Below are 13,341 nucleotides of genomic sequence, written 5' to 3' on the forward strand. Positions count from 1 at the left end.
CCAGCTATGTTGTATAGGTTGGAGACGGTGGCATTGACAAAAAGGCAGGAGTCTAAGCTGGAGGTGGCAGAGTTAAAGATGTTAAGATTTGTATTGGGTGTGGAGAGGATGGACAGGATTAGGAATCAGTGTATTAGAGGGTCAGATCAGGTTGGACAGTTTGGAGACAAACTCAGAGAGGCAAGATTGGGTTGGTTTGGATATGTGCTGAGGAGGGATGCTGGGTATATTGGGAAAATGATGCTAAGAATGGAGCTGCCAGGTAAGAGGAAAAGAGGAAGGCCTAAGATAAGGTTTATGGATATGGTGAGAGAGGGCATGCAGGTGGTTGGCGTAACAGAACAAGATGCAGAGGACAGGAAGAAATGGAAATGGATGATCCACTGAAGTGACTAATAGGAACAACCAAAATAAGAAAACTGACATAATCCCAACTGCAAGCATTTTACATCACAGACCATATTTACATGATTCTAGTTTCAAACATTATACATCACTTACACTCTATCTAATTGTCAGTCCAACATTACATGGCTCATTCAAGTCCTGCCTTCATTTAAACCTCATTCCTCCCCTGCATGTGTTTCCACAATTCCCATTTTTGCCTTTGTAATTTACTCCTACCCATTTTTAAAGATCTCATTTCCAGTTGTTTTTATCTCTGTTAATATATTCACCACTTCTAGTACAGTTGGTTTAGACTTAGATTTACATTATACAGTAATTGTTTTTTTGGTAGCTACCATAATTACTCAGCAAGGCCTTACTATGTCTAGACAATTATTCTGTATTATAGCTCAGAAAAAATATTTCCCTAGTTACACCAATCTGTTCACCCAGTATCTCTAACAGAGAAGTCTGCAGAGAATCTTCAAAGTCTGCCAACTAATTACACCCCCAGAAAGTATGTTCCCAATTACCTCTTTCTTCCCCATTACATTTCCCAACATTTACTGTCTACCTGAGGAAAATTATCTGTCAACTACTAGGGGTATAAAAATATCTATGTAAACTTTCCAAGCAAAAATCCTAAATCTTCTAGATTTTGTTGTGTATTTGGAAAGACATACATACTCTATCCAATTGTCAGTCCAACATTACATGGCTCATTCAAGTCCTGCCTTCATTTAAACCTCATTCCTCCCCTGCATGTGTTTCCACAATTCCCATTTTTGCCTTTGTAATTTACTCCTACCCATTTTTAAAGATCTCATTTCCAGTTGTTTTTATCTCTGTTAATATATTCACCACTTCTAGTACAGTTGGTTTAGACTTAGATTTACATTATACAGTAATTGTTTTTTTGGTAGCTACCATAATTACTCAGCAAGGCCTTACTATGTCTAGACAATTACAATTCTGTATTATAGCTCAGAAAAAATATTTCCCTAGTTACACCAATCTGTTCACCCAGTATCTCTAACAGAGAAGTCTGCAGAGAATCTTCAAAGTCTGCCAACTAATTACACCCCCAGAAAGTATGTTCCCAATTACCTCTTTCTTCCCCATTACATTTCCCAACATTTACTGTCTACCTGAGGAAAATTATCTGTCAACTACTAGGGGTATAAAAATATCTATGTAAACTTTCCAAGCAAAAATCCTAAATCTTCTAGATTTTGTTGTGTATTTGGAAAGACATACATATATCCCGCATTGTTTCTTTGTGAATTGCTCATCAGATCTGTCTTCCCAATCCTAACAACCTGTGATTGATTTTTATAGCTGTCATACAGTATTTTATATGCTGTACTAATTACTTTTTTAATGGCAAGCTCTTTTCTAGATTCTGCTAAGAATTCTGCCAGTGCTTATCTTTCATTTAAGACCACTCTATTTCTTTCTCTTTGCCTATATTCTGCCTTTCCCTATCAAGGATTGATCTCAATCTCTAACCTGCAAGCCAAATAAATTATTGGCGTCTTCCCATTCTATTACCTTTCCCTTTCTAGTTATTTGCTCCCAATACCTTGGTTCCTTTGCCAGTTTTCTCTAATAAATTCCAGCCCCCTCTTGCCTCTTGTCATCCTTAATTGCAGTCATCCCTATTGGTAGAATCTCTTCCTTCCATTTCTGTGTTGGCTTAGTTCTTACAATACAATATGTTGCTTTATGAGTATAATGTTCTGTATGGTTATTGTTATTCTTTGTAAACATCTGCATCCAAAATCTCAGTCTCTCCTTGTTTTTTGAGCTTCCCCACCTGTTCCATCATCATCCCTTTCCACTTTGAATTATAGGTTTCTGCTTGTACTATGTATAGGAGCTTTAACTGTGTAGCTCTGAAATACCCCTTCAATTTGGGTAATCCCAATCCACCCTGTTCTGTTGGTAGAATCATCTTATCCCATTTGACTCTTGCCATCTTCCCTCAAGATAAAATCCTTCAGCTCTTTATTAATTGCTACACACAACTGCTCTTCTGGTTGGTAAAAATATGTCTGGCCTGTATACAAGAATTAAGGGTCTAAAAACATTTTAATTGCTTGTATCTTACTACCCATATCTGTATAAAAGAGCTTCCAGTTTCTCAGTTTTTTTTTTAATCTTTTGTTTAGTCTCTCTTCTCACATATCCTTAGCTGCCACACTGGAATCATATTTAATCCATTCTCATAAGTGTGGCATTTTATTATGTCTCCATAAATGTGGATATTGCTGAACCAATTCATGTGTGGGTACATAATTAACCACTATTGCCTTTGTTTTAGCATCATTAATTTTGTATCTTGAAATCTTTGTCTCAAAATGTTTCACAGCATTGTAATGTCCTTTTCTGTTTTTGTCCAGTATAAAATACCACCTGCAAATAGAGACAGCTTTTCTTGACTACCAAACAAATTATATCCTTGAATTTCTGAGTCCCTTATTTTCTTTGCCAGTGGTTCTAAATGTAATGCAAATAATAAAGGGAAAGAGACGGACATCCCTGCCTGGTTCCTCTGCTCAAGCAGAAATTATCAAAGAGGACCCCACTCACTTTAATTTTTGCATCCGATCCCTCATATATCCTTCTAATCAACCTTGTAATCTTATAACTTTGTCAGGGAATGTAAATGCTTCCTTTGTCTTGCTCATAAAGTCCCAGCTTACTCTGTCAAATGCTTTCTCTGCATCAAGACCCACCAGTAGCATTTTCTTACATTCTGCTTCCCTCTGGATCATCAGTGTTCTGTTAATGTTGTCAAATGTTTGCCTCCCCTTCTCAAAACCACATTGATCCATATCTATCAGTGTTGCCATCATTTTTGCCATTCTTTTAGCCATTATAGACCGAAACACTTTGTAGTATTGAAATGGGCCTGTATGAGGCTGGATCTGATAGCTCTTTACCCTCTTTAGGTATTACATCTACCACTGCTTTCTTCCATGATGTTGGTACTTCTCTTAAAATACCGTTAAACAAAACCTTCCAGATCTCTTAGTTTTTTTCCTCCTAGCTTCCAAACTTAGAGGAGAGGTTGTACATCACCATTTTATCTCATCTCCTCCTGTCCTGACTATTAGTAATTGGCCTCGTCTTCCTCTAAACTTGGCACATTTAATTCTTCTGTAAATTTTTACATTTCTCTGCTTTAATACAGACTTTCATAGAATTTCCAAAATATTTCTAATACCTCTACAGAATCTGTTATTACCTTACTTGTTGTGGGCTCCCTGAGCTTGATGACAGCCTCTTCTACTTTCTGTTGCCTGAATCGTTGTGCTAAAAGATTTTGTGCTCTACAGTTGTCAAAACGTTGCTTAACCGCAGTCTTTCTAAACTTATGCATATTGTCCAGGTAATCCCTTATTTTCTGTTTAACGTTTCATAGTTGCACCTCCTCTTGTAGATTCTTCCTGTTCTGCAGTACTTTAACATTTGTCAGTCCCTCTAAATAGTTATTGTTACTTCTTAACCAGATCTCCCTTTCTTTTATTTCCATGATTTTAAAATCCACTTTAACTTTATCCCACTTCCTAGGTATATTTTCAGAAAAAAAAATATCTTTTCTAATAGCTCCTGATTAATTTCCAATATCCATTCCTTAAATTCCTGTCTTTTCAACAGCTAGGTGGAAAAGCACCAGTGTCTCATTTTTATGTCATTACCCTGTTGGTTATTATTGGTGCATAATCTGAAATAGTTATTGGATGTGTATCAAGATTTACCAGCAGACACACACCTATGTCCCAACATGCTTATAGGCTCATGAACTTGATTTAACATTCTGTCTCTCTCTCTCTCTGTTCACTCTTACATTTAGACACACACCCTCAAGACTAAAAGGTTAGAGACATGAGAGATGCTATCACACTTGATACAAGATGGCTCATTGTGTTTACTTTCTCTTTTTGTTGTATGTGCATACACATTAATAAACTTCTACAATTACCTAAGAGAGAGAGAAAACATTTTCTTTTCTAGAAATCCATTTTCCCCATTTAGTCTAGCAGCAGTTTGCACATTCTGAAGAGTTAGGTATCTGAATCTCTCACTATCCCATACAAAACCGCATGGAATTCACAGAAGAACTTGCTGTGCTGGGCCCTTGTAATTTACTCCACACTGCCCTGCAGCAATACTAAAGTTCAGAATCCAAGTCATGGCACCAAATTTTAGTTTACAAATAAATAACAGAGTTTTACCTTTTAGTTTTGAGTCGAATAATGCTTCAGGATGTGCAAGGTACCGATTTATTCCATAAATGGTGCTGGGAGACTGCCTATCAAGATTATCAAGTCAGTCTCTCAGAATAAGGAACAATTCATATTTTATACCTTTTCTTGTCAATTTCATGCATGCAGAATTCAGACGTTGCATAGCTTTTAACAAATACAATTTTTAAATATTGTATGCCCTTGTGTCCTCACTTAGAGCTTCACATGAACACACAGACCACCTAGTATAATAATTTATCTTTTGACCTTGTAACATGCAGTATCAGTTCATACTGTCTTGCAGACATCCTTGCAGTGATTCATCCCTCAACCTCAGAAGGCCAGAGCTTACTGTTAACATTCTGAAACCAGACTGCTTAACATAGTGCATCATAACATCCCTTAATTCTTTCAGCACTTACTTTGCCTTCAGTTACCTGTCAGTACGCTATAATTTGCTAATAAAAAAATGCAGTTGTAAGGCACTTGAAATATAAAGCTTCAACTTGTGTGTAACTATGTTTTGCATAATCATGCATCTATTTTACCTTTTCATTTTAACATAAACCTTTTAGTTGACTCATTTGTAAAGAAATTGCAAGTTAATATGCATTTTGTGAAGAATAGTCATGAGATGTAATATTTTCTTACACCCCCTCCTAATAGGAACAAATGTCCCAAACTGACAGCCACACTCGCATATTTGAGTTAACCAAAAAGAATGGTTATCCATGCTAAGATGCATGGTGCAGCCTGTGCTTCTACTAAGTGCTGTCTGGTTTTGTCTCATCTTTATAGCTCTCCAAGTTGGGAAAACACCTGAATGCTTTCAGGGAACATTATCTCCTATCCAGTTTTTTTTTTTTTTTTTTCTAGTCACTTTCTCTTTATCAGTTTGTCTCCATTGAGACATGAGGACCAGTTACAAATTGCTACTAAGCAGACATTTGTTTGCTAGGAAAATGCCTTGTAAAATTCAGTATTCTTTTTCATTTACTTACTTTCTCTGAAAATGTGTTACTAGAGCAAGATAAGGGCCCTAGTCCAGTCATTCCCCCATGCAAGAATGAGAAAAAAACATTTTTTTTCTTTTGTAATTCTCTTTTAACCAGACTTTTTTTTTTTTTTTTTTACAATGCAGTGCCTACATTTCTTAAAACTGAACAAGGACAAAGAGAGAAGACTGGAAAAAGAAAGAAAGAAAAATGAAGCACATGTATATAATAGTATCCCCATTATGCTTAAACAACTGAGAAAACTTTATTTTATAGCTTGCAAAGAAAATCATACATTATAAAAACAGTAGTATTAAGAAATAAATTGTTTTATTTGCATTTAACTTTCTCCCTCCTCTTCTCATTTCCTAAGTATTTTTCTGAACATTAATGACATGAAGTAGGTCATATATGAGTCCCCCACAAGTCCAACAAAGTCCAAAAACATCCAGTATTTCCAGATTTTGTTTTTTTGTCATACTTCATAAATATAATTATTGTTTTGTAATCCCAAATCTGTCAATTTCCAAGTTACTGGTTTTATTCCTGTTCATCTCCATCTCCCAAATCTGGTCTCTGCTTCATTTCCAAGTTACTCTAGATTCTTCTAGTCAACTCTCATGCTCCCTTCCTTCTCTCCAGCATTTTCTGTTGAAACATTGGAAAAGGTTTCACTGACACAATCTCTCTGGTCTTTATTACCAAAAGAACAAGAAGCAGCAGCTTCTTCTGTTTCACATCTCACTTTGTGTTGGACAAACTTTTGCATTTACTCCTTACCATGTAGTTCATCAAAAAATGATTTAGTCCCGCCAGGAAAGAATATTTTGAAGATAGCTGGGTATGCCTGTAAAGGTAGAACAGTTTAAACCTCAGCACAGCAATAAATAGGACATGCTGGAGGGATAGATTCATATCCCAAAGGCTTCCCACACTCTGGAATAGAATCCCAATTCACATAAGACAAAGCCCCTCGCTGGCCCTCTTCAAGAGAAATCTTGATGAGAGGATGGGAAACTGTAAGTTTGCACCTGGGGCCACTCCAGTGGTGTTACTGGACAGAGGCTCTAGAAGTTCAGTTATAAGGGTGGAGACAGCCAAACACATTTTCAGCTAGGCTTATAAATGCCCTAGGGCAGATAGCCTAGTATAAACCTATGAACCTAAGATAGAGGTGATGGAAATGAAGTGCCTGAGAAGGGTGGTAGGATGCACACTATGGGACAGACAAAGAAATTAGAACATGAGTGCAGAAGCCATAGTAGCTCCAGTTGCAGAAAAGATGAAAGAGAACAGATTACGGTGGTTTGCACACATGCAGAAAAGCAGAAGACAGTCTGGTGAGGAAGACTTGGGAGAACAGGAAGAAGGTAAGAGGAAGTGAGGATGTCCAGTAAAGAGGTGGATGGATTGTGTGAAAGAAGGTCTGTGACAGTCAGGCACGAGTGTTGAAGGCAGGAGTGTAGTACTGAATCAAGAGAGTAGGTGACTGTTAACACGATACCCTGACCCCATGTAGAAAAAACATGGGAAAAGGGGGGATGATGATGATGGAGCTGGATATGCCTGCTTCTCTACATTCCCTGAATAGTGGAATAAATTTACTCCTCTTCTGCCTGGTTTACAATGAGTAATCATTTTCCACAAACACTCTGCTGTCTGCCACTTACAGTAGTTTGTCTTTTCTGTCACAGATTTGTCAAAATCAACTCCTCCCACTGGTACGATTGCATATTAAAAGTCTAGGTTGCTTTCTCATAGTCAGGTTTATAGCATAATGAGCAACGTGCCCTTTCATTTAGCAAGTCCTGCTGTGGAATACCAGTCCAGTTGATTATTTGTTCTTTCATAAATTAATACAGTCTATACCTTTCAGCTTCACTGGTACAGCTGAAGATCTCAGGTTTTCCCCACATGCACTGTCCTCTTATTGTTTTGAAACATCTCTTCTTGAACAGTCTCATATTCAGCTCATGTTTTCATTTCATTTGCAGCTTTATCACCTCATCTGAATATCTGTTTAAAGCTTCTTCCATTTTTTCCAGCCTTCTGTTGTTTGAGTTGATATACTGCATCAGTGTTTCATTTATTTTAACCAGGTCTGTGTACTGTTGTCTTGTGCTTTCCTGTAGGTTACTGGAAGTCATGTCTGGAGCTTGCACTGCTTTTTGCTGAACAGCTGCAGTACTTTTCCAGTTGGTGTTTTTTTTCTCACCTTTTTTAGCTGATTTTCCATCAGGTCTGCTGTATTTCTTTTTTTCCTGGCATCAAGGCAGTGCACTTACTAGTGAGTTACTGAAGTTTACCCAGAAACCCAAAAGTCCACTGGCCTTCTCTGCAGAGTTTCTGTTTTCACACTGGAATAGCTAGAATTAAGCTGTTATTCAATGTGCAGCCATCTTGGAAATCCATTACAGCTTAGCATTTTGAGAACAAATTCAGTAAAGCGTATTCATTTGAGACAGAGAGACCACATGGATAACTATGAAGATTTTTTTTTACGCAGGTGCCAGTCCCCATTTAAAAACCCAAAGTAAAGTTGTTGTGTGTTCATTTTGGGATTTTATCAAATTTTTCTTTTTTTTTCCCCCAGATGTCTTTTCTTTACCTGGTCAGCACCTTGTCTGCCACTTTGGAGGCTAACAGTATTTGACAGAATTTTTCCAGGTTTCTCTGGGAAGTAGCTGATGGCTTGATTCACAGAATCCATCACTCTGACACACACACTGGTGTGTTTTCACACCTTCCAAGCCGCCTTCTAAGGAGAAGCAAGTGTCTAGCCACTTAAGCTCTATAAGAGTCATTTCGCACTTGACATTATCTAAGGTCAGTGGCTGAAATACATGGGGGGGGGGTCTAGCTTTAACTTCCCACCCCCTTTATATGCAGCATATATTCCTACTTATCCTACTTATAATAGTGCAAGTTAGACCAACCATAACCCCATCACTCCTTGTCCTGTGTTTTTGAAAAATGAGTTTATATTGCACACATTTCCACACTAGGTTCCTGTGGATGTTTCTCTTTTTGATCAAACTGGTCCAACCACCTTTTGTTTTATTTAACCTTTCCAGAGTGACTTTATGTAGGGTTGCCTAATATTGGTTCTTGCATATCTATTTCAGATTTCCACCCCATCTTCTAGACTGTGTGGTCTCTGCATCTTATTTAAATTTAGATAAGTAAAGTGGCATGCTGAGGCAAAGTGAAAACAAAGGCAGGTTTACAGAGTTTATGGCATTCCTAAAAGGAAAACAATTGAGACTTTTCCCCATTTGGTAGTGATTTTATTTCTGACTTTCCTTGGGTCATCTAGCCTTGTCCTGTGCATCTCCCTTCTTAGAGCCCCTGGGTCCCCTTTCCATGGGCCAATAATTAATTCTAGGAATCTATCCTTTCAATTTTCTTTCTTTGGTCTTGTCTTGATCTAATATTTCCTTGGGCTGGAAGACATGTCAGATGTAACCTTTATACTCCACTTTCTCTGAGATCCATTCCTCCTGTTGATGTCCTTACCCCTCATCCCATAATTAGACTCCCTCATGTATAATTCCTTTACTTGTGGAACCACTCTAATGAAGCCTGACAAGTAATTTCTCACTCAACAGTATTTGAGATGACCCTATTCAGCTTGGGTCCATTTCATAAGTGAGTCTGTATGATAAAATAATCCTAATCTGTAAACAAGGAAGCCTAATGCTTTGTCTCAAGTGATTAGATTTAGAATGCTGGGCTTGGTCACAAGGTGCCTATGTAGTGTCTGTTGATGTACACTTTGTTGTTGTATGCACATTCTGCTATTACTTTACATTTCCCAGCATTCCATCAGTATTGCTACCTCTGTGGTCATTTCTGCAGCCACTGTATGTCTGACTCTTAAGTACATTAAAGTCTGTACAACCTAGACATTACACATGCATTCATATTCCCGTGTTGGCTTCAGACCTGAAGGTGAATTTTCTTTACAGCAGCCATCCAAATATGCAGCTGTGAGCTCTGCCTCATTTGCAGCAGCCAGAGTTGTCCAAAATGAAATGGTATTAGGTTATACATATATAAATTTAAGTCTGTGAGTGGAAATGCCGGATCGATGCACACACATGCACATCCCTCAACTGTCCAGAATTTTGAAAAATGTCCAGACTTTTGGCTCTTACTTTGTCTGTTCATCTTTAAATGTGTGTTTTCCTTGCAAATTATTGAGGATTGAAATTGCTAAATAGAGACATTAGCGTTTCAGACTTCATATCATTCAGAAAATACCTGCCAAGGCAAAACGTATTCTGTCAACTTTCTTATTTTATAGGATAAATATTTAAAATCTTGTTTCTGATTCTGGGTCTCCCTACCCCCATTATTTTGGCTTTGTCCAGAATTCTTGTGCTAAGAAACTTGGAGGTGCACTCGCGAAGTACATACACACATTCCATAACACATTTGTTTATACTTTTATTTTGTTTTAGAGGAAATCATGAGTATGCAGTACTCTATGGGATGGCAGATGTGGTGCACTGAGTAACCTCAAAGTCTGGCTACCAAGCAGCAGGGAGTTGGGTTCTCCAACCATAGTTGTACTTACAGAAATAACATTATGATAAGTTCTCATAACTTTTATTTCTGTCCTGCATATAAATGTTTAGAATCTGGAAGTGTGCTGTCTGTGTAGAGGTAACACTGGACTCTGAATTAAGCTCCAAGTCTTCACCGCCTTTGGCAGCCATGTTGTCCACAAACTGGGGCATATTGTTCTTTTGGTTATTTATAACTCTTAGATTAATTAATTAGGTTGCGTTATCTTGGTTGTGTGTAAATTAGTCATGATACAAACACTACTTGATTGGAGTGCTGCAACACATTACCACTTGTCCTTGCCACCCCCCCCCCCCTTCACCAAAGCCAAGTGATAGAATGCATTGCAGACAACCCGCAAAATCTTGTACAATAGCGGAGTTTAAATGGATAAAACAAGCAAATTGCTTTTTGCCGTTCATTATTTTTTAATGAGGAAAAGTTATGTATCACATTTTTCAGTTACTGAAACTGCATAATAGATTTGTACATAGCATTTGTGCACAGCATCTTGTGTTAACCATTGTGTATTTGTTGTTTTTTGTGCTTTTAAGATTGCTCCATAATTTGGAACCCACAAGGAAAGGCTCCTATTGATGCCGTCAGGAACATAAACTACTCCCAGTTTGTGTGTGATGATCAGCTTGCTGTGACGCTGCAGTGGTTTCCAAGTCCTCTTGGTAAGTGTAACTGACCTGTTTCAATGCCTTCCCGTTAGGCATGTGTAAGGATGACATTGCTTGCAAGAGTGCTGCATTTAAGTTCGTAGTAGATATAGTTTGGGAAGATAATTTTTTGTAAAGCTCAGAAGTTTAATTTTACTTTTGCTAGACCCCATATATTCCTGCATATAGAGTAGTTCTGATATCCATTCAGGAAATGGAGTCAGTTCACACGACTTCCTTGTGTATTGCTTTAGGGATTACTGATAGGGTGTTACATACCATGTGCACCTGCAGCACAGGTGAATGTATTGAAATGCATGCCAGAAAAGAACTTTCTTCAGCTAGTAGCAATACAGAATTGATTACATCCCTGTGTAGTGTGTAAATAGTTTACTAAGTTTTTAAGTAAGACAACTTTAGTACAATTTTGAAAGCAATCGAATCACACCAGTTTCCACTGCAGAGTGGCACTGCTTCCTTAAGAATTTGTGAAAAAAAAGAAAAAATAAAGAAAAAAGCTTACTCACATTTTCCAGAGTAAAAATCTGTCCAGTCTTTGAAAGTTGTGATGTGAGCACAAGACTGTTGTAGTCAGATAGCAACAAAGCTTTAAGCATAGCCTGGTGATGGGATTGTGGGTAATTACTGTACCATTAAAAATTCAAGTATCCAGTCAGTACTGCCTCTTCTAAAATAGAGGAGGACCTGTCTAGCACATTACAGATTACCTGTTTGTCCCATCTGTGTTTACTTCCTTGAATTCTGTCTGTTTTACTCCTTTCCAATTGTTATGTTTGCTGGATATAAAAGGCTTCACCCAAGAGCCTTAAACTCTGTGCCGATGCCATCTCCACCATATTTCTTCATCTCTGCCCTTTAGTTTGCCACAAGTGCAGTGTATAACCTGTAGAAAGGATCCCTAACACTCATGTCTTGTCATTTATAGAGCTGTATTTCTTCTTCCTTTAATGATATATATGATATGAAAGGTAAAACACCACAGATCGTGGATTTAAAAATCATAATATGACCCAAGTTGTAGCTTTCTTTGCTTCTAACCATTCCAAAGTACTGCCATTGCTGTTTAAAGCTGTACTGGTGAGCTCCTATGCAGCATTGGTTTTATTGCTGTTAGTAATTGATTTGATTCTTGTGAAGGACGCACCTCGTAAGTGGCTCCTGGATTACTTAGAAAGTACACTTTTAGGTTTATGGCCTACTAGTCTCTCTTCACCAACAAGGTACTCTATTGCTATTTCTGAAGGACCTGCCCTGGGCAATTTGTTTTTCAGAATTAACAGCCTAACTTAGAGTATTCCAAATACCAAAACATACTGCTCCAATACTATTTTTTTTTATTTCTGTCATTCAGCCAGATACTCCACATTGCAAATCTCTTTAGATGATAGTTGGACTGGTTCAGAGACTAACCACTGGAAAACCAAAGGCAATGATCCTTAAAAATATCCAGCCAGACACCAGATGTTCATCGTGTTTCACTGTTGCAGTCATGACTGTAGGGTTCTCCCCTGCCAGCAGGCAGCCCCCGGTCGGCCAGAATTCCAAAGTCTGGGTCCAGCGTCGGCTGTTCAGCTACGCTCCCTGACGTCAGAGCGCCAGGAGTACAAAGCTGACAGCCGACGCCATCTTCTCCAGTCTTTCTTGCCGTGCGGTGATAGCAGTTCGCATTTGCCGGTCGGCGGACTCCTGACGAATTTTCTGATATACTTCGGTCCGAAGACTTTCTTCTCCACTCAAAGCTAAGTACCCCGTTGGGGAAAATTTTTTCTTGCTCCACTCTGATGTCAGAAAAAGTTAATAATTGTTTTTCATGTGGGAAGCAAATACCTCATAAGGATTTTCATTCTAACTGTATTCCTTGCTTGGGCCCTGACCACGACGTAGCTAGTTGTCGGTTTTGTGCTAGATTCAATCAACGTACAATTAAGCAAAGGTACGATTTTGCTTTTCATTACTTCGGTAGGCGATTTAACTACAAAATGTCGTCTGATACGGTCCCGGCTACCGGAGTTCACAAACGTCGCAAGGATAAAGACAGGCCTCCGAGGTCCAAATATGATGATAACGCACAAGTGGAGCCAGCTTCAGGTTCAGCCGTCGTCAGTGAGGTGCTTTTGCAGCCCCTGTCATCGGCCATTTCAGAACCGATGGCCGAAACGGACTCTCATGAGGAGCCAACCAGGCCTTTAAATACTTCTGTTGCAGGACCTTCGGACAACGCTCCTTCGGATGGGTCCGGAGCCGCTGTGCAGGTACCGGCTTCCGAAGGGGTTTTCAGGCCTACTCAGCTACTAATAAAGGCAAAGACTCCTTCAAAATCAAAGACTTCTACACAGGCTTCTTCTGAACCGGCTCCCAAGTCACAGAAGCAGTTACTCAAGATGGCGGAGGATTTGATTACTATGATTAGGGGTTCTCATCCCCCTCCAGACAAAAGGCCAAGGCAGGATA

At 38.6% G+C, this 13,341-nt stretch overlaps 1 protein-coding gene across 2 annotated transcripts in view; it reads left to right on the forward strand.

The window, feature by feature from the left end:
- The window catches only part of IL17RD (interleukin 17 receptor D), a 693,504-nt gene that overhangs the window by 388,578 nt on the left and 291,585 nt on the right, over positions 1-13,341 (forward strand). For both annotated transcript variants that reach the window (XM_044078768.1, XM_044078767.1), the window contains exon 3: positions 10,759-10,884. In XM_044078768.1, the coding sequence (XP_043934703.1) occupies positions 10,759-10,884 (126 nt within the window). The remainder of the gene's footprint in view (positions 1-10,758; positions 10,885-13,341) is intronic.

Source organism: Protopterus annectens, chromosome 7.part1 (genome assembly GCF_019279795.1).
Source record: "Protopterus annectens isolate FY-2018-M chromosome 7.part1, PAN1.0, whole genome shotgun sequence".
Lineage (NCBI taxonomy): Eukaryota > Metazoa > Chordata > Ceratodontiformes > Protopteridae > Protopterus > Protopterus annectens.